Raw genomic sequence first — 21,728 nt, 5'->3', positions numbered from 1 at the left:
TCTCTAACTGAAGCAGATCTCTATACCAGCAACATCACCATTCTCATCGTCAACTATTACCAAATTAAAAACATTCCAGAGAATAAATTCTGCAGCCCTGTTCTCTTGATGATCTCAGCTTTTGTTATTCCATCTCCACCCATAGTCAGTTTTCACAGTTTTCAATGTTGGAAGGTCCATAAGGACTGTCCTTGGAGGGAGGGAGTGGCCATTTCACTCCAGAAGGGGGTGCTCCCTTAGGCTGGCTCCACTACTAAGCAACCAGAATCACTGTCAACAGGGGGCTTAGCAATCAGGGTCCTGTGCTGACCAGGCAGTTTGGATCACCACCATAGTGATTCAGCATGAAGTCTTTTCTGGTGGAGCTTCACTGCTGCTTGACATGGAGTGACATCTCCCTGTGGACTGCTGGTGCAGGGACCACAACAAAGTCAGCGCATATGGATGTGTATAAAAGGTTCAGAATTAGCAGCATGAGAGTGAAACCAATGACACTGACAAGCTCCAAAGACAAAGCGCTACAGAAAAAAAGATAAGTTCTAAATCATTCTGTCATTTCAGACAACTGAAATTATTGTACCTATGTGCAAGCTCATGCGCTCTTGTTTTCTATCCATTTCATCCATGATTTTGTGTATATATGTGTTTATGTATGTTTGTATGTATGTATTGGCAGGAGGTAAGGAGGTTCTGTAGAGGAACCCTTAAACTGACAGACAACTGTCTCTATGGGATGGATGACAGACATAGGTGCTGCACCTTCAGAGAGAGAGAGAGAGAGGAGAGAGTACTACACATTCTGAATAAATGTACAACTATACAACTCACTGTAAATTCCTCTGATACTTTCCTGGAGGCTTCATCGAAGGTTGGTGCCAAGATCTGACTGAATCGACACCTGCAAAAATAAGAGTGTTCATGTGACAGAACTTTAAGAAAAAAAATTAAAGAATGATGAAGAAAAGCTGGGAGGAAAAACTGGACAAAACTAAACAACAAAAATGAAAAAGAAAAAAAAGAGAACTCCAAATTACAAAATAAAGAGACATGGCAAGCCAGTTGTTTATAAATGAGAGAAAACTGAAAGAATACCACAGTAGATGATGATAACAAGTCACTAAAACATATCCCTGCAGAAACAAGCAACTTGACTACAGCCAGAAGTTAAGTGACTGTTATTGCTTAATGACTGATGCTACAGCTGCTGTTCACTATACAGTATCTAAGTCAGCAATAAATCAATAAATACAGGGCAGGGTGAAAGTGGGGACTTAAGGGAGGGAAGGAGTAAGGGAAGAGATGATCATACCAAACAACCACTACCAACACAACCCCATACTTCTGTGTTCATTTTTTACATGCACCTCCCATGTTCACTCATGTACATGTACAAGAAAGCTTTTACATGTATGATCATTTTACCCATCATGTAAGCAACCATACTCCCCATCATGTATGCAGCCATATTCCATTTTCAATTGTAAAGTCCCATACAATCTCTGTAGCAAGGAGCACCGAGCCTAAATTAAATATGTCAACAGCATGAAAGTATGATGGTTTATGAGGGCTGGGAGGGGAGGTGGGATCAGAATTTGGTCACTTGCACCTTTCTTCATCTGTACTACCTGATTCGTAATGCTATGCATTACTGGTTAAAGTTGTGCCACCTTGTTTTTTTCAATGCTTGATTGGTTGGTTGTTTTCTATGTCACCTACTTACGCTCAGACAGTGCAAAATCGCTTCTTAGAAAAAGGGGAAACATGAGTATTCAACATACTCTTTTTCAGCTGCATCTGGGCATGGCTTTATACAGACACAGACATATCTACATCTATCTGTCTACCTATCTAACTACAGAGATAGATAGATATATCTATATATGCATATAAATACATAGATAGAGATTTTTCTCTGTGTGTGTGTGTGTGTGTGTGTGTGTGTGTGTGTGTGTGTGTGTGTGCTCACTATGACATAATAACTTGTCCTTTTCTCAATGAGATGAAGAGGTTGCCTATTCTAAAACATGACATACAAATGAAAGTTATCAAGCCCACTTCATTCTTTGCTTGTCCAAAGTTCAGGAATTTTTACTTTAAAAAAACAACAATAAAACAAAGAAACAAAGCAATATCTGAATAAATTATAAACACACACAAAAAAAAAAACACAAAAAAAACACATCTGTGCATTGTTTATTCATTTCTTAAAACTTAACTAACAATAATGATCAATTATGAATATGTCATTAAACAATATGGTAATGAAAATCATACAATTATGTTTTACAACTTTGATTTTAGATTCATCTTCAGACAAGCTGTGAACAAAATTTGGTAGCATTGTATGTCTGTATGGTTGCTGGCTTCTTTATGTTTGTGGGCACCCATGCATGTATGTATGTGTTCATGTGTATATATAATGTATGCGTATGTATATGGTTCAGTATATATTTTTTTGCATATGGCCGTATGTTTGCATTTTTTCAAACATGAACATGTTTTAATGTATTTGTTATTTTGTGTGTGTGTCTCTCTCTCTCTCTCTCTCTCTCTCTCTTTAATAAAAAGGCAGCTTTACAGTCTACAATGATAGTTCTTTTAACTGCACAAGTCACCAGACTACAGACACAAAGCCATGGAGGTATAAAGCAAGGCAAGCCTGATGCACACACAGCTCTTTCATCAGATCTTTAAACAATGAATAAAGAGGCCAGCATCTTTGACTTCACCATCCCTGGAGCTTTACTTTGATAACAACTGGCTGCAAAGAAAAATGTTGACTTTCAAAGGCACACGGCCAGCAGGTTGCAAATCAAATCTCAGGTTGTGGGTGACTTTTCATTCCTTTCTCTTGTGATCCGTAGGCCTAAGTGTTCTCTGTGTGTGTGTGTGTGTGCGTGTCTGTGAAAGTGATCGAACATGTGCGTGTGTGTGTGTGTGTGTGTGTGTGTGTGTTTGCATGAGCACACATGCATGCACTTACATGCATTTGTTGCATTCCAATATAAAAAGCTGATCTGCTCACTTATTCTGTGTATATTTTCACATATAATATGATGTATCTATGTTTCAAAGCTACTTACATTTAAGTGCACACACAAATGCATGCACATAAACATGTACAATTTCAAATGCACCTTAACACATGTACGCACATGTGCAAACACACACACACACACACACACACACACACAAAAGCTCACAGAAGTAGAACAATAGGCACTGAATAAAAAAAAAAAAACTGAATGAGACAGAGGTAGTGCATGTCACAAGCATACATACCAGTCAGCATAGAAGTTCACAAAGACAACATCATTTGTAGCTGCAACATAAAAAATGGTCTATGTTGTCCAAATTGTAACAGTTATATCACAGACCAAAAAAAGTGTTTCTGTGCAACATTTTTTAATGAGAAAAAACAACTGTTGAAATGACAATCAAATATTCTACCACTGTCCACACTTCTCAGAGTTCTCGCATTTTCATGTCAAAGGACTTGCTCTTTCTTTCTTCTTTGTTTTTTGTTGTTGTTGTTTTTTTTTGTTTGTTTGTTTGTTGTCGTTTTTTTGTTGCTATTTTTTTGGGGGTGTGGGGGTTGTTTTTTTGTTGTTGTTTTTTTGCTGTTGTCATTGTTTTGGGTTTTTCTGGGGGGGGGGGGGGGTTTATATAATAAATCATATCAATAATGGTTCTGACACATAAAACAAGGAAGTGAAGGTTGATATGACATACACAAAGTTTGCAGACGTTGCTTCAATGACGGAAAAAGACACTGAAAAGGGTGAGGAAAGAAGACATAACAGTACAGGAACTCAGCCATCCAAGTCTTTCCTGGGGCAGCCTGTTCCCTTCAAACAATGTCTCTGAAGAAAAACTAACATCTGTCTGTCTGTCTGCAGAAAACATGTTTTTTCTCTTTTGTCCGGTACTGTTCTGAGGAAAATTGCAGAGTGCGTGTGTGTGTGTGTGCATGGGGGGGGGGGGGGGGGGGGGGGCGGGGGTCGGGGGGCAATTTAAGAAAAAATATATATATTTATGTGTGTCTCTGTGTGTGCGTGCACACACACACACACACACATGAGGCAGATGCATGACAGAAAGATGCTTTAGATAATAATTCTGTTTCAGTGTGTGATGCTGAAAGGTGTGGCTTTAATTGAGTTAAGGTTTTTGTTATGTCAGTTTCTTGTTTTCTTTTTCTTTCTTTCTTTGTGTTTTACTTTGCTTATTTACAAGCAACTCCTGGTATCTTATAGCCATTGGTCGGGTGACCAACTCCATTCGAAACTGTATCCAATACCAAGTGATTATGAAATGATGTATAGATTTCTGCATCTGTCTTCATACAAGTGCAATAATCAATACGCAACCTTTTGTTTGGCCAGAGCGACAGTGAAACATATGGCAGATTCTATAATAACAATCCTGTGCTCTACAGAGTGTGTGGAGACCACCTAAGCTGTGGTGTACACATCCACACAGTCTGATCAGGTTATTGTACAGTACAGTACTGCACTGTTCTGTACTGTGTTGCTTTTGCCACAGTGGATTTTCTGTCTGCAACTGTATTTATTTTATTATCAAAGTGGACTTTCTACTGAAATTTGCCAGGGACAACCTTTTTGTTGCAATGGCTTCATTTATAAGCACTAAATGCATGTTCCAAACAAGGCCTCAGTTTATTGTCTTATCCAAGAGCCAAGAGCCTATAGCACCCAGACCACAACTCAAGGTTCCATAGAGGGGACAGAAAAAAAAATCCTAGTCCATCTGTGGAATTTGAACCCATAGACACTTGCTTCCTAGTTGGGTGCATTAGAACTGGGCCATCAACAACTGTTCTTCATCAACCAGCCATACATTACCCCTTCACAACAGAAATAGGATGACACTAACTTACTGAGGCAAAGATCCAATAACATAGATTGACATAGACAATGACAGAAATTTGACAGAATAGGAATGTGGTTGCATGTATGTTCATCATCATGTGTTTGAATGAATGCTTAAAGCATAACATGTTTGAGAATGTATGTTTATGTGCATGTGAGTGTGTATGCACATGTGCATGTGTGTATACATGTGTTTATGCAATCTCTCTCTCTCTCTCTCTCTCTCTCTCTGTATATATATATATATATATATATATATATATAAAATAAAAATTATATTCCTTGCAGAAATCATTGTCAGCAGAAGAGGAAAATCCATTCTAACAAGTCAAATCAAATGACACAATATCAAGATTCCAATGCCCTGCTGTGCATCAAGTTCTGTCATGTGAAAGGAGGAGTCATGTGCTCTGTGGATCATCTTTCTTTCTTTCCTTTTTTTTCCAGAAGAATAAGAAGAACAAGAAATGAATCAGCTTGTGTAAATAGGGCATTTGTATTCATTTCAATACCAGTAAAAAGGTGATTTTTTTTAATAAACAAATAGTAAACAATAAAATGGTCTTGACAGAGAGAACAACCACACATACATACAATTACAAGCAAGCACATGTGTTCTCTCTCTCTCTCTCTCTCTCTCTCTCTCTCTCTCAAGCTTTTCTTTCATAATGCTGTACCTCAGTGCTGGGTTAAAAAAAAAAAAAAAGCATTGATGTTATTATGCTCATATCGTTACCTTAGCAAAATAAATTTGAATTCAAATTCTCATTCTCTCTTTCTCTGCCCTGGATAAAAAATATATATGATATATCAAAGAAATATTATTTTTATCATTGCCCCAAGCAATCCTTACACACACACACACACACACACACACACACACACACACACACACACACACACACACAAACACACACACACACACACACACACACTTCCATTCTCATGTCAAGCTGACAACAAACTAAAGCCAGAGTCCTGAAGGTTGATGGTATACACTGCACCAGTGTAACATTGTGTGACACACCATCACCAACAACAACAAAGTCCTTTCTGGTTAAAAGTAAACAGAAAAGTTCCACCCTCACCAATCAGGTAAAAACGAAAGGAACAGTCACTACATAATTTAACACCAGTCATACATAATTTACAAAAAATTCACAATGAATGCATTTCCCCCACCACCACCATTCCTCACCCCCACCTTCCAACCACCACCATTCTACTCCATCCACCCCCACCCCCTGTGTTCTGATCCAAAGTAGAGAACAGAGACAAAACCAAAGACAGAAAGAGAAATAAGATTTTCATTGAAAAAGAGAAAAATCCATGCTTACTGATGACAGAATTGATGTTGTCATTGTTAAGGCTCACAGCATCCCCAGCACAGCTGCCTTGGATTACACTCAAAACAATCTGCAAAACAAGGAGAGGTTTTCTTTTGGACTCTTGCTTTTAGACAATATTTCATAATGTGCCCGCAATGCTAGTATGTACCGGCAAATAATGAAAGAAAACTTGTCAGTATCCAACATGATTTGTCAAGATCTTAAACCCTTGAAAATTCCCTCCAGTGTGCCTTATCATCTCCACTCCTCTGCTTATCAGATACACTTTTATCCCTCCTAATTCTTGTAAATTTCACATTTCACATCACACTTCAGTCCAGTCTTCGAAGTTCTAAACAAGCATTCAGTGAAACCTGTGATTTCTTTATTGTATCTTTTGTCTCAACAAAGGATTTAGTAGTTTCAATTTTTCATTTAACAGAATATGCATTTTTGTCTGTATGTGTACATACTTCAGCATATGTGTGCATCTGGAGTGATACTGGACAAAGAAGAAGTTATAATATTATGAGTTAATATTGTTTTGTTTTTTTAAAATAAAGTTACAGAATGAGAAACTGAGAAAAGTACTTGGAGAGGAGGGAGCAAGGAATATGTGTGTGTGTGAGTGTGTGTGTGTGTGTGTGTGTGTGTGTGTGTGTGCAAAACAAGGGCATTCATATTTAAAAGAAGTTTCATTTCTTTCTTTTACAATAATATCCTTCTGATGCTGCTGCTACAACTACTACTACTACTACCACTGATGCTACTATTTTTTCTATTTCTTAATTTATTATTATCACCATAATCATTACAGATTACTGTTATCACTGTTATCATCATCATCATTATTATTATGCCCTTTTCATGAATTCACTGTTCTTTTATTATTGTTGTTATCACTGTTATCATCATCATTATGAACAGTAATCATTATTACTAAGCCGTTTCCATGAATTCACTGTTCTTATAGGTGTTTTAATGCCTTACAACAGCAGATGCTACCTGCCATTAAAAGGGATCTAACAAAGATCATTTGAAAAGCTCTCTATTTTTGTTACATTATCCACAGAAATCTGAAATTGCAAGCATGAATCTTAAAAATAGAATAGACAGCAAAGTCCCACAAAAGTTATACATATGTACTGAAAATAAACCAACTTCTTGATACAATTTTTGTTTTTACTTTATAAACTCTTTTTCGTGGTTTTTAATCATCTCTTTTAAATGATTATATACATATAATAATGTGTGAATAAACATGCATATTAACTCTCTGTGAGTGAGTGATTGAGAGAGAGAGAGAGTGTATGTGTGTGTGTGTGTGTGTGTGTGTTTGTGTGTGTGAGAGAGTGAGTGTGTGTGTGTGTGTGTGTGTGTGTGTGTGTCTGTGTCTGTGTGTCTGTGTGTGCTTAATTTCTGATTCTGAGAAAAATATAACTCCTCCTTGCAAAATTTGACAAAACGGACATCTTTCCACTCAACCAGACACAGAATGCAACTGTCTGATGCAGTGACAGATGACTGAAATACTTTTCAAAGAGGCACTGTAAAATAATGCCTCCATTTATGCATACCATCTGTTAAATGCAGCCATTCAGTCCACAACAATAATTAGCCTGGACAACAGACATGAGTCAGGCTGAGAGGCAACCCCCACATTCATCGCTATGACCATGCAGCTGGAACACAGGATAATTATGGACATGGGGATGGCAGAGAGGTGGCATGACCACCAACAATTTTTTGTATAAATCAGCACTGTATCTTCTCAGTACACGCCTCCCCAAACCTCTTGTATGATGCTGTGGCAATGGACCATGACAACCAAAATAGCCACCCGCTATTGATACAGCTGTGTGGATGCAGGAATCCACTCAGACATATTCACTATCAATGTGCTGGTATCAAACTGAAACTATTATCAGCCGCTAATCAGCAGCTGGTGCCTGTCATCTCTCTGTACCATCCTAAACAGTCCCTCAGTACTGATTATCATCATCATCCAGTTGTCATGCTTGTGCTGAATTATGGCACTTAATAAACATTTTCAATTTATTTCCTGTACATTTCCTGCACACTGAAGATGTGTATCACAAGCAGAAAGTTTCTGGCTGTTCTATTTTGTTTGGTAGACTGTTAACAAAGTATGCTTTTACATATCAATGCAATGTATGTTCATGTTGTCTATGTATACAGCTGACATGAAACATTTGGAGGTTTCCTCATCACCTATAAACGAAAGTTAGTTTGCATCCACATTACCAGCATGATGTATGACATATCCATTGCCATTCATGGAAGTTTCAAAAAATGCTTCATATGATAAAATTAATCAAAGATATCCTAGGTGTCCAATAACTGGAATATTCATGATTAATACTGGACTTGCTTCTCTAAATCTCTCCACTAGAACTCTGTTACAAGTGTGCAGTCTTCAGAGATTTTGGAAAACATCTGTATCAGTTTACCAAACTGGTAAGTCTACCAAAAAAACTTTTGTGTGTGTAAATTAAAAACAAAAATAACAGAGAAAAAAAAAACAAAGAAAGGGAGAGAAAAAAGAAACATCTAAACTCTTCTCACCAAAAACAGTAAAATAAGTAAATGGGCAAATGAAAGAAAAAAAACAGGCTTTTGACTGACCTGAGAATATGTATGGCAGATTGAAAACTGAAGCACAGAATGAGAGGAAGAAAGACAAGAGAGGCAAGGCCTTCAAGACTCACTTGTGATACATTTTAAAAAAAAATCTAATTGTTAAAATGTGTTTGTATTTGTTATTATAAAGCTTCGGGTTAAAAAAAAAAAAAAAAAAAGAAAAAAAAAGGCCTAACCAGATTCGAACCCTGCGTGTTCGGGTGAGAAGAAACTGTCTTAGTACTCTTACCCATTACACTATCGTGGCTCCTTAACTGACGTTCTAATATTTAATATTTGAACATACTTTTTTAAAGGGTGATAAATCAATTGCGGTATTCGCAGTGAGAAAATCATATTATTCTGGTGTATCTTGGGCATTCAAAAAATCTTTAAGGGCAATAAAAAATTCTTTTTAAGTCTGTGGTAAAGGAGACGTAGCTATCTCCGCAATCACACTGCAACATTTAGCCGTTTTCTCTAGATCTAGTTAGATGTACGAGTTTAGTTACAACCGCCGGGAATATAGTACTACACGGTCGATTCAATTTCTCTTTTATGTTCATTCTAGTTTTATAGTTTTAAAGTTGATATGAAAATTGAGTATTTTGTTAAACTAATAACATGTAGAGCCAAGTACAAGTACTTCTAAACGTCGTAAGAAGTGAAAAGGACTTCATTTTGAGAAAAGTCAAGACTGGAATTTTTTTCGTTTCATCGTGATCAATTCAAGGGTATTAACTCGCATGGTTTACAATTTTTACTGTGAATTCCGACTGATTCTGTGGATATTTTTATGGCAGTTTGGGGCATAACCCAGTAAGTGATGAGGCGTTCACAAATGTTTCTCTGAATAAATATTTAACGGTCTCCTTCTCAAACTTTCCATCACATGTTATCATGTATTGTCCATTGAATATAGGATTGAATGGGCAGGTCAACAACTTGAAACAAAATGGCATCGTTCGCGTTCACAAAGAATATGAGCACGCGCTTTGAATGTGTATAAATATGTGTATGCAATTGATTTTTGCCGATGACCTTCAGGGCTCAGCCAATAGATCTGTAAAGTCCACTCTTCGTATTGATTTTAGCATTTTCTGAAAAAGACCACTTGGGCAAATGAACACAGTGAAAGCCCTGTACACTGAGAGTAAAACACAAAAGCTTTTTATGTATTGAGTATAATTTCAAAATGTAATGTTTAAGATGAGAAAGATCAGTTTAAAGCAAATTAAATCCCCTAGCATTAATTACAGATTTCCCTTTTTTACTATCTGCACCAAAACGTTTGCAAAATAAATAAAACTTCCATGCTTAGCAAAAGAAGTTCCTGTTTGAACAAAAAATGATAATAATGACTGCTCTTGTTGTTGGGTCAGAATATCAGATCAAAGTGCCAAGTTTAGAGAATACAAAAAATGCAGTGTGCATATAATTTGGCTTCTTTTTTTTTTTTTTTGTGCCCATCCCAGAGGTGCAATATTGTTTTAAACAAGATGACTGGAAAGAACTGAATTTTTCCTATTCTTATGCCTAATTTGGTGTCAACTGACAAAGTATTTGCAGAGAAAATGTCAATGTTAAAGTTTACCACGGACACACACACACACATACACACACACACACACACAGACAACCGAACACCGGGTTAAAACATAGACTCACTTTGTTTACACAAGTGAGTCAAAAATGGCATAAAAACATTCTAAAACTTGAGTTTAAAGCGACATTGTTTGTATATACAATGTACAGCCAAAACAGAGAACATGAAGATCAGATGCTGAAGACCATACAAAGTTATTATGATACTAGCAGAAGAATGAGAATATGATCTGATCTATAGTAATATATGTTACCTTGATAAATTTGATGACTGTTTTACTTTCACTTCAGATTCATAACTATTATTGTCAGTGTACTGCTGTACCGAAAGGACAACTTTCAGTAATCATGAGACAAAACTGTACTTTGCATACATGTTACAATTTATTACTAATCATCATTATCACTTGTGTCAGTTTCACATACATTTCTACATAATGTGTTTGATGGATGTATTAGCTAAATTGTTAAACTTAAGCATGCACTGAAGTTTCAGTCTGGTGGTATTAGGTATTCTAAGAGCGCAGCTTGTGATTTTGGGTGCAGACTTCCCCAATCATCCAAGTCTTCATGTGCATGCAGAAGATAAAATGTGCATGTGAAAGACAACTGAAACAAAACAAAAAGAATTGTTCGAACAACTTTTTCTTCGAAATTAACAACACAGAATCCCTGACAAAAAGTGTCAACCATGACACATATGCATATGTGGGGAAAAACTGCACGGCCATCGTGTCGTTTTGTACCACGTATGGTTTCAACTGTTGTGTAATTTGATCCCCAAACACATAGGCTTTAATTAAGGCCAAAGTTCAAGGGAGGGATGGGGAAACAGTATGAACATACAGTCGAAACTGAGGCAGAAGAGTTTCCAATACTAAGGGCTACCGGCAAAGGAGCGATATATTCGGTTGTGACTTACATGGGTTCAACTAAACAGTTTCCACTGCTTTTAAGGGATCCGAATTGTTCCTCATCACATGGAAATAGCTGTTCTAAATAAGTGTTCACGCACACGAAAGTTGTTATGTCTTTAAAGCAGGCACGACATTATACCAAGAAGATAAGCCAGACAACCGCAATCATAATAATATTGTTTAATTGAAGCCAGAGTGTACCGGTATAGTAGATCCAACAACATTTGCATCGGGTTGCCATGCGGAACACCGATTTGGAAAACACATTATAATTCAAACATATTTTCATCAATCATACCAGTAATCCAATAATGTGCACACCGCATCGGTGTCTTCTTGCTGTCATGGAAGACATGCTCTTGTAACAATCGTCAGATTCTGCCGATGTTTCAATCTGTGTCAGAGGCGTCAAGGCCGCCTCCTAGCAGACGGTCCAGGATCGAAACCACAAACAAGTATGGTGGCGTGCATGCGTGTAAACTCGTCGACATGAGACTAATGTCATGAACATGATTTTAAATGTCAATACAAATGTTATTACTGGAACCAATAATCTTTCTCAAGCAATAGTAAATAGCGCTTATGGTAGATTGTATTTTGAAATCATTAATATCACAATCAACACCAAAAAGTCATTTCCGTTATCGGAGCATGCGCACTGACGTACATAGCGGAATGTTTGTATGGCGACGGAAAGCTTGAACAAGAAAATGCATGTGTTACTGCAGTGGTAGTCTCTTCAAGCGGTGTTACAGGTACTGTGCTTTATCTTTTAGTGAAAACACTGGGATGGGGTGTATGTACACTTAGTTTGTATCAAACTATAAGTCTGATCTGGTGAAACTTGTATTCGCGAACACATTCGTAGGCATAGCAGAATAAAATAGATATGGAACTGCAACGTTCGCTCAAACACACTCGCACACACACTCACAACCCACAACATACACACACACACACATACACACGCACGCACGCACGCGCATACACACGCACACACACACACACACGCACGCACACGTATACGTACACGCACACACACATTTTCTGAAATATTGGTAAAGCGCGCGCACGCACACACACACACACACACACACACACACACACATATATATATAGATATATATATATATATATATGCGCTCACACACACACGCACACACACATACACTCACTCACTCACTCACTCACTCTCTCTCACACACACACACACACACACACACACACACACACACACATTCACTTTAACTGACTTCCATACTTCCATTCCCAAATAGTGACTTTTTTCCTTCCCAGCAGTTTCTCCCCACTCCTTGTCTAATTGATATCTCTTATACCAAGTTCCAGTAAGGAGACAAACTAGAAAACATGCACAGGCACACACACACAAACACACACACACACACAAACACACACACACACACACACACACACACACACACACACACATACTTACTCAGAACAAGTTAATTAGTGAGGTACGACTCTATTCATTGAATTTATATTCAATTAGAGTCAAGTTCACATGCATGGAGTATCTCTAACCCATGCCTGCCTGCATATATATATATATATATATATATATATATATATATATATATATATATACTCACCCTCTTAGTCTCTCTCACCTTGCATTTATCTCTCCCTCTCTCAGCTATCTCTCTCTGTCTCTCCCTCTCTCTGTGTCTCTGTCACACACACACACGCACACACACACACACACACTCACACACACACACACACACACACACACACACACACACACACACACACACACACGCATGCATGCATGCATACAGGCACATGCAGAGGCGCACGCACGCGCGCACACACACACACACACACACACACACACACACACACACACACACATACATACACACACACACACACACACACACACACACACACACACACACACACACACATTTACTCACTCCCATTCACAAAAAGTTACTTTTTTTCTTCCGCAGCAGCTTTTGTTCCCCTATCTTCGTCTAGTATCAGTTATAGTGAAAAGGCTTTAAACTAAAGAACATAAACACACACACACACACACATACACACACACACACACACACACACACACACACAACATGAATAAACACACACACACAACATGAATAAAAGATTATGAACACATACTTATTTTACAGCTGGGGAAGTCTTGATATCAAAGCTGAATGCATGTGCAGACCTGTGCACCTGATTGCTACACACACACACACACACACACACACACACACACACACACACACACAGGGGATGGGGGAGGGAGCAAGTGTCATAATCTTTGTTTCATTTCATAAAGGACCAGCTACTTGTAGATCCTGTTCTGTTGTTGCCTGTATTGAATTTAAAAGCATTATTTTTATATTGCAAAAGATCTAACTGCTTTACCACAGCTCCACTGTATTCGTTCCAAAGTCCAGCTCCTGAATGTCAACAGCTGTTTCAAAACTTTAAAGATGACCATGGAAATTTCACAAAAGTGATAACATTGTTAGCTGATCTTTTACTTATCCTTTTTTCCCCCTTCTTCTTTTTATCTTCGTGGTATCATTCTTTTCATTGCTCTTTTTCTTGTTATACTTCTTCTGAACAGTAAAGGGTTGGGTTTTTTGTGTTGTTGTTTGTTGTTGTTGTTTTTTTTTTGGGGGGGGGGTTGTTTTTTTCATTCTAAGTAAGATTGTAATTTATTTCTGTTTTTTTTCCCCCACAGACTTCTTTCTCTTAGACCCACAAAAGTGTAAAACAGCAGCATGTCACTATTCAAGACACGTGAATGGTGGTCCACATCTGTAGGAGAAGCTGAGGAGTTTGATCATGGATGTTTGTGTGTGGCCAACATTGACAACGAAACAAATGGATCAGGTAAGCAATGTTATCTGCCACTTTATTTCACAAACAGTGTGCATTTCATTCTTTGAATGAATCCATTTTCTGTCATTACTATGACTTTGTAACTTCAGAGTATGAGCTGCTAGCCTATAACAAGTGTGAGCTATAAGCTTTGTATGGTTCTGTGTAACTCACTAACTGTGTATGACATTATTACAAATTGCATTCATTATTCAGTTGTTGCAAAATATGGCCATAAGTTTTTCTCTTTTTTGTTGTTTTTATTATCATTGTTTTGTTGTTATAACATGCTGTCAATTTTTGTTTTTTGTTTTTGTTGCTGGTTGTTATGACTGTTTTTGTTTTTTTGTTGTTGGTTTTGATTTTCAGGGAATGGGGGGTTTTGTTTGTTTTTAGGTAAACTTATTTTCTTCTTTTTACACAATGCCCCAGCCTCTTCATCTTAATTTTGTGCTGCAGGAAACACGTTAACACACATTTTAGGCTCAGTACTTTCTTCTTGCCACACAGTACATTCTGTAATGATTCATTTCAGTCTCCGTGATATAGGTACTTGTTTTGTGGTTGTAGACAAAGTGATCCTGGGCAGCTTTCATGGGATCTTAAGAGTGTTCAACCCTAGACCGCAGAAGACAGATAACGGATGGACAGGATACTCCCCAGAAGATGTTGTTTTGGAGCATGCCTTTCAGTTGCCTATCCTGCAGGTGGAAGCAGGCCAGTTCTCTTCGTGAGTTAACAATTTTTGTTCTGCATTGGAAAAAAAAAAAAGAAAAAAAAAAAAGAAATTATGAAAAAATGATATGATATAAGAATGATTGTTTTGACATAAGCATAACGAAAATTTGTTTGTGTGCGCATGTGAAAGTGGATTTTAGTTCTATTGTCTTATGATTCAAGTGTTCTCAGTGCTGTCTTTCCTTGGACCAGTATTATTCTGTGCCATGCATAATTGCCAGCAGCCACAAGTGTTGAAAACTGAAAGAGCAGGACACAAAATAAGCTATGGTCCTAAATGAAACGTTTATGTTTGATCTATGTGTTTTTGTTTCTCTTTTTTTTTCTTTTCTTTTTTTCTTTTTCAAGATTGTACCTTTTGGCATTCTTCAGATTGTTGTTTGCTAATTAGAAACACTCTTCCTTGCAGGGGATCAGAAAATCTTGTGCTGGCTATTTTGCACCCAAGGAAGCTCAGCGTGTACAGTATATCAGGTACATTTGTATATCATTTAAGTCAATGCAAATTTAATTTGGGATTGGGGATATATATCCATATTCTGTCACATAGTTTATGTGTCAATAATGTAAACACTGGAGAGGGGTTCCGAGGTTGGAAGGGGGTGGGAGGGATGACATATTTCCATTTCCTATCACATGGTTTTTGATGTGCCAGTGAATGACATAAACACAGTTTTTATGCCAATGAGCAAAGCAAATTACAAAACAAGAAAAGCATATTGATGGAAACTTGTTAAGGTCTTCTTCAAGAGAGACCATGGCCTAAAATGTTGAGAAATTTGAAAAGTTTATAGTGATTTTTAAAGTAAAATAACCCTTGGATTTCCTTTTCTTCTCTACATCTTGGTGGCTGTTCATTCACCTCTCTATCTCTCTGTGTCTGTCTCAGTCTCTCCCTCTCTCTCTCTCTCTCTTTTCACTCTGCTGCTTTCTTCTATACTTAGATTTTTTTTATTGTATAATTGACTTCTGTGACAGCCATCGCTGGAACTGTTGCTCATGGCAGCCAGTACAAATGTGAGGGTCTCTATGAACACAATCTGCAACGAACAGCCTACAAGTTCTGCTATGGTCCCTTTGGAGGGGTGAAAGGTAGGTTGGTTGGTTTGTGACTTTTGTTGAGGGGTCTCTGTCCTTTTTTCCCCCTTAGTGTTACACAGTTCTTGGTTAAGCATCCATCATATTCTTGACAACGTTTTGTTAACATACTCTAGTTTTATCATTAAAACACTTATGTGTTTTATGCATTGTGAAAATGTTAAGTAGTCGGGGAAGGAGGGCAGGGGGGATGCATTGTTGACACATTGCGTCTTCAGGATACTGATTGCATTGTGGGCTCTGCATGGTAGACATATTTTAGTTTTAGTTTTACTGTCTGTCTGTACCTCTGTTTCTTCCTCTCCCTCTCTTTCTGTTTGCATCTATTCCTCTGTCTCTCTGTTCTTTTAATGCCTTTCTGCCTCTGTGTCTCTCTCTCTGCCTCTCTCTCTCTCTCTCTTCTTTCATAAAACATGTTTACACCCAGTCTACAAAAATTCACCAAAATATGATGAGATGTTTTGATTTTCATTGTCTTCCCCATCCCCACAGGGAAGGATTTTATCTGTGTGCAATCAATGGATGGGACAATCTCCATATTTGAGCAAGAAAGCTTTGCCTTCAGTCGCTTTCTGCCCGGGGCACTGCTTCCTGGACCCATCAAATACGTCCCTCGCCTGGACAGCTTTGTCACTGTGTCGTCCACCTGGAGGGTGGAATGTTACAAGTGAGATCACACTCTGTGTGTGTGTGTGTGTGTTTACTTATCTTTGTGTATGTGTTGTGTGAATAAATGTGTGTGAGCTATTGTGTGTGTGCAAGTTATCAAATTATTTACCAGGTAATTTGAAGAAATATGTATGGATTTCATAAAGGCAGTGTCATTTTGTTTTGTCAGGGTGTATGGGTTTGTTTTGTTTTGTTGTTGTTGTTGTTGTTTTGTTTGTTTGTTTGTATTGGGGGTGAGGGGGAGGGTCTCGTTTGGGCATGTGTCTTTCTCTGTAATTTCTGAAAATTGTATAGCTGGCTGAATTAAGATTGGGCCTGAGAGAAATTTTATTGTAAGGATAGTGTGAGAGAAAATAAGAAAACAAAAAGAGAGAGAATGGCCAACTCTGATTTTGTTGTTGTTGTTTTTGTTAATACTTTTTTTTTAGTTTTATTCTAACTCTTGGCCTGCAAAGGGATTTGGCAAATAACAAAAATCCTATTTGCAGGGGAGTTTTCCAAAAAAACAGGTTGGTGTAGAAAAAAGTATATTCTGGATTAATTTCTTAACTGACACAGGCAAAACTGATATTTTCTGGAAGGAAAATGAATGGACAATACAGAAAAAAATTTTTTATTTTGTTTAGGTTAATATATGATCCACAATTTTTTTGCCAAAAATCCTCAGCCCAGTGTTGAAACCTCTGATCTGAAAATAGGCACACCACCACACCCACCCCACTGCCACCCCTTCCCCACTTTACCTCTGTCTTGCTTCACTCTGCATACTGTAATCTGATACCTCCCCCCCCCCCCCCCCCCACTGCTACTACCTCTTACTGGCCTGTCTGCCTGTCACACACAGTTCTGTTCTCAAATCATTCAATACTGTTTGCTAGTAATGTCGAAATATGTTCTGCTCTTTGAATAAAGAGAAGGCTGACATTCCTTACCTTCCTCTTCCAAAGAATTGTCAAATTAGTTTATCTTAGTGTCTTCTTCAAGCATTCATTCTAATTTTCATTGAGCAGCAGCTAAATCCTGTGTCATGCCATTTACTATTGCTCACACTCGGCTTTGACAAGGCATCAACATTTTGCTTACCTGCATTGATAAAGAGTTGTTGACCTGTATCAGTCAGCCAATAAAATCACTTGAAAAATACATTCCTGTGTGATGTAGGGTGTTTCCATGTTATTATAAGAGTAAGGGGAACCTTGACAAAGCTAAAACTACCAATATATTAATTCCAAAACAACTTAAAAGCTTTCATAAACAGGATATATTTAGCTGCTTTTTGGGTATGGCTTCTGTGGTAGTTGCAGGGAAGTGAATTATCGGCAGTTTGAAAATGGTTTTAATTACACATACTTAACCGTGACCCAACTAGTGCAGACTCCGGCAGGGGTCTGACCGGCAGGAATGTCAGACCCCTGCCGGAGTCTGCACTAGTTGGGTCACGGTAAGTATGTTATTTAAACGTAATTTTCTATTTGGTTTTCATGGCATCCAAAGGTCAAAGTAAACTTATTAGTTTTGTAAAATATACAGTGATGTTTGCATGTCTTAGAAAGTAGTTTTCCATAGAAATGTAAAACTAGATGTGCCAGTCATGTTCCACTTCAAAAGAGCTTTCTTTGATTACTCAGAAGAAATATTCCGTTGGTTTGAAAAGGGAGTAGTCATTTTATTCTGTCCAAGCAGTATTGTATATTTGATTCTGGGTAGAATCATAAACACAAAAATAGCATAAGCATTCTTGAATTCAGCTAGAGCTATCTTTCATTTAAAGTATTCTATTGGTGATTTTTGCAGGTATCAGGTTTTAGCTGTTGCTTCAGATTCCGGTGGCAAAAATGAATCACAGAACATCAGATCTGGAAAACGTGTTACGGTAAGTATTGTATCTATATCTTTTGAATATGAACTGTTTTTGTTTTATGCAGCTCGTTTTCTTGCTTGTGTGTGACGGGGTGGTAAGGTGGTGTTTGAGAAGGTGAAGACAGGTAGAAGGTGTTAGCAGAAGAGAGCTGCAGCTAATCAAGGTAGACTCGGGAAGGCAGTGCGCTGGTTTTCTTCTTTTATTCTTTCATTCTTCCAGGCCAGGAGAGTTCTCTCTTTGTCTGGCACTCGCTCACTCCTTATATTCTGTTCCGCCGAACCGCAAAGCCAGCGCCACGAACCGACTCATGAAACCGGCCCTCCGCGAGCCTTGAGGGGCCAAGCTTGTGTTTGTTTGATCAAATTTAGCGGCTTCTGACTTTCGGCTCGGGGAACTAACATAGACATATTATATATCACACAAAACTACAAGAAACGAGCATTTTCTTAAACTAAACCATTTTCTACAAAAATAATGTAGTTAAAAACTGTAAACAAAAAGAGTCACTGAATGAACGAGCTTTTAACGAGTTCATGTATCATTTTTGTACATTACAACAATTAATACGTCGTGATATGTAATATATTTGCAACAGTTAAGTAACTGAACATCCTGAATTTCCAACTATATAAAAATCATCTATAGAATCTGCTTGTAGAGTAAAGATTTTTTCTGTAAAAATTCAAGAGAAAACTCAACGGACAGCTCCCGTGTCGGCACCGCTTGGCGGTGCTTTTGGCACTTGTGATCGACAATGAAATACTTCGTTTAAACCAACTACAACACAATTATACATGCACGATACTAATCAGATTGATAACAGAAATGCAAACATCTGCAAGACACGCTATAAAAATGTCTAGGTATTGTAAAAACGTATTTTGCTCAAATCGGCACTGACGAATTCCAATGGCTTGAAGAAGAGATAGTTTTGTGGCGCCGAAATGCCGTCAGACATTTCGTACCATCGCATGCCTATAACTTAGGTGTACACGGAAAGCAGTACACGAGAAGAAGCTTAATCATTTACATTTTAATGCACAATCTAAATTCCACGGCAACTATACCGAGTTACAGAAAACGAAGGTATTTTGTATGTTTCAACTGAGTGGATTTCGAAGATCACGCCAAAACTCATTCACATAAATATTAGTTTAAAAAAGTTATAGGCTTTCTGGTCAAATGATATTACATTTGAGAAGTATGATTGTTCTGAAGTCCCATAACATAAAACTATAATCTCATCTATAAGGAAGTGTTTATAATTTAACAAATTGGTGAAAATCATCATACGGTTCCCTGTAAAGGGAGATAACGTGTGACTGATTTACAACTTCCTTCGTAACCTTCGGCAAGTCACAAACGTCATCTGCTAAGCTGGCCCAACGAAGATTGTAGCCAACCCGGCTACATCTGTATCCATGAACAATCAACTGTGAAGCACCAGAAATGTGTGATATAATTGTGTTGTTTGTTTCATAGATGTTTGGTGAGATGATAAGAACCAGAAAGCTGTTAATGTTAAATTGGCTTTATAGAAATGGCTTTTTTTCTCTCTCATCTAATAAGCTAACATAGTTAAGTGATATCATGATTTGTCATTTTCAAATGAGGTGGATTTTTTTAAACTTCTTTCGAAAACAATGATTTATTGGATTATTGAAATACAAATAGCAGCTGGTTTTCTTACTCACTTGTGTAAACAAAGTGAGTATGTTTTAAACCGGTGTTCGGTTGTCTGTGTGTGTGTGTGTCTGTGGTAAACTTTAACATTGACATTTTCTCTGCAACTACTTTGTCAGTTGACACCAAATTTGGCATAAAAATAGGAAAAATTCAGTTCTTTCGGTCATTTTGTTTAAAACAATATTGCACCTCTGGGATGGGCACAAAAAATAAAGAATGAAGCCTAATTATATGCAAACTGCATTTACTGTTATATTTATATTTTTTGTATTCTCTAAACTTGGCACTTTGATCTGATATTCTGACCCAACAGCTAGAGCAGTCATTATTATCATTTTTGTTGAAACAGGAACTTCTTTTGCTAAGCATGGAAGTTTTATTTATTTTGCAAATGTTTTGGTGCAGATAGTAAAAAAGGGACTTAATTTGCTTTAAACTGATCTTTCTCATCTTGAACATTACATTTTGAAATTATACTCAATACATAAAAAGCTTGGATTTTTTTTTTAAGTGTATCACAAGTGAGTCTTGAAGGCCTTGCCTCTCTTGTTTCTTTTGTTTTACTTTACTTTTGTTTTTTGGACTGTGTGAATACAAATGAATAGTTAATCATTTCATATTTCAGTAATATATTTGGTGTTGTTTTTTTCTTCAGTCTTTCTTTCTTTCTCTTTCACTTTATTTCTTTTGTTGTTTCATTTCTTTTTCCATTCTTTTCTTCCCTCTTTTTTCCTCTTTTTACTACATAGTGTGAGAACTGTGTGCTGTTGGTTGTTTCAGTTTGACTGGAGTTTTGACACAGGGGAGCAAGCCCTGGACATTGCTGTAGTCACCTTTCCCCAGGCACCCCCTTCCATCCTTGTTCTGGGTAAGGTTGTCTTATATGAACAGCCTGCAATACTTTTCACTGCTTGCGTAAAAAATGAAAATCTATTTTCACACAAGTACAACAGAACACACAGAACCTAGAACAGACTCGTCAAGGCCTGATCTGCACTTGGGGCTCTGCGAAGGTCAGGCATCTGCTCTTTCTTTCTTTTTTCTTTTTTTTCTTCTTTTTTTTCCACCAACAAATGTGGTATAGCATTTATGAATCTGTCCGCCTGCTCTGACACCTTGAAACTGAAACTGAAACTGATAGTGCATCTGCAGTACATGTAATTGATCAATGGAGTGTTCATCTTTAATTTTCCTACATCACAGACATGTCTGAAACCTAATGTCACAACCAGTAAGGGGTTGCCCATGTACCCCTGCACCTTCCTAGACTAACTAACGCCCCAACAACACAAACACAGAGACAGAAAAGTTCAGCTTGATTCTTTACTGCAGTTGCACTTTCAAACGCAGGTCCAGACACACAATTAACCCCTTAACTACAGCACCACTCTTCAGTCATATAATAGCACAGTATAGTTAAGTCAAAATA

At 37.6% G+C, this 21,728-nt stretch overlaps 2 protein-coding genes across 5 annotated transcripts in view; one reads left to right on the top strand and one right to left on the bottom strand.

Annotated features, from left to right (window-relative positions):
* Positions 1-11,842, bottom strand: part of LOC143288598 (endoplasmic reticulum resident protein 44-like) — a 35,923-nt gene extending 24,081 nt beyond the window's left edge. Inside the window, exons 1-4 of the mRNA XM_076597237.1 lie at positions 11,681-11,842; positions 6,230-6,308; positions 3,283-3,322; positions 829-898 (exon numbers count right to left, since the gene is read on the bottom strand). Coding sequence (XP_076453352.1) covers positions 829-898; positions 3,283-3,322; positions 6,230-6,308; positions 11,681-11,737 — 246 coding nt within the window. The 5' untranslated portion in view covers positions 11,738-11,842. The remainder of the gene's footprint in view (positions 1-828; positions 899-3,282; positions 3,323-6,229; positions 6,309-11,680) is intronic.
* Positions 11,843-12,035: 193 nt separating this feature from the next.
* The window catches only part of LOC143288577 (protein PTHB1-like), a 35,548-nt gene continuing 25,855 nt past the window's right edge, over positions 12,036-21,728 (top strand). For all 4 annotated transcript variants that reach the window (XM_076597209.1, XM_076597201.1, XM_076597223.1 and 1 more), the window contains exons 1-8: positions 12,036-12,137; positions 14,108-14,259; positions 14,818-14,977; positions 15,395-15,459; positions 15,964-16,077; positions 16,576-16,750; positions 18,547-18,625; positions 21,080-21,167. In XM_076597209.1, coding sequence (XP_076453324.1) covers positions 14,148-14,259; positions 14,818-14,977; positions 15,395-15,459; positions 15,964-16,077; positions 16,576-16,750; positions 18,547-18,625; positions 21,080-21,167 — 793 coding nt within the window. In that variant the 5' untranslated portion in view covers positions 12,036-12,137; positions 14,108-14,147. The remainder of the gene's footprint in view (positions 12,138-14,107; positions 14,260-14,817; positions 14,978-15,394; positions 15,460-15,963; positions 16,078-16,575; positions 16,751-18,546; positions 18,626-21,079; positions 21,168-21,728) is intronic.

This window comes from Babylonia areolata, chromosome 1, assembly GCF_041734735.1.
Source record: "Babylonia areolata isolate BAREFJ2019XMU chromosome 1, ASM4173473v1, whole genome shotgun sequence".
In the NCBI taxonomy this organism is placed as follows: Eukaryota; Metazoa; Mollusca; class Gastropoda; order Neogastropoda; family Buccinidae; genus Babylonia; species Babylonia areolata.
This window is presented reverse-complemented; position numbering and strand designations above follow the sequence as displayed.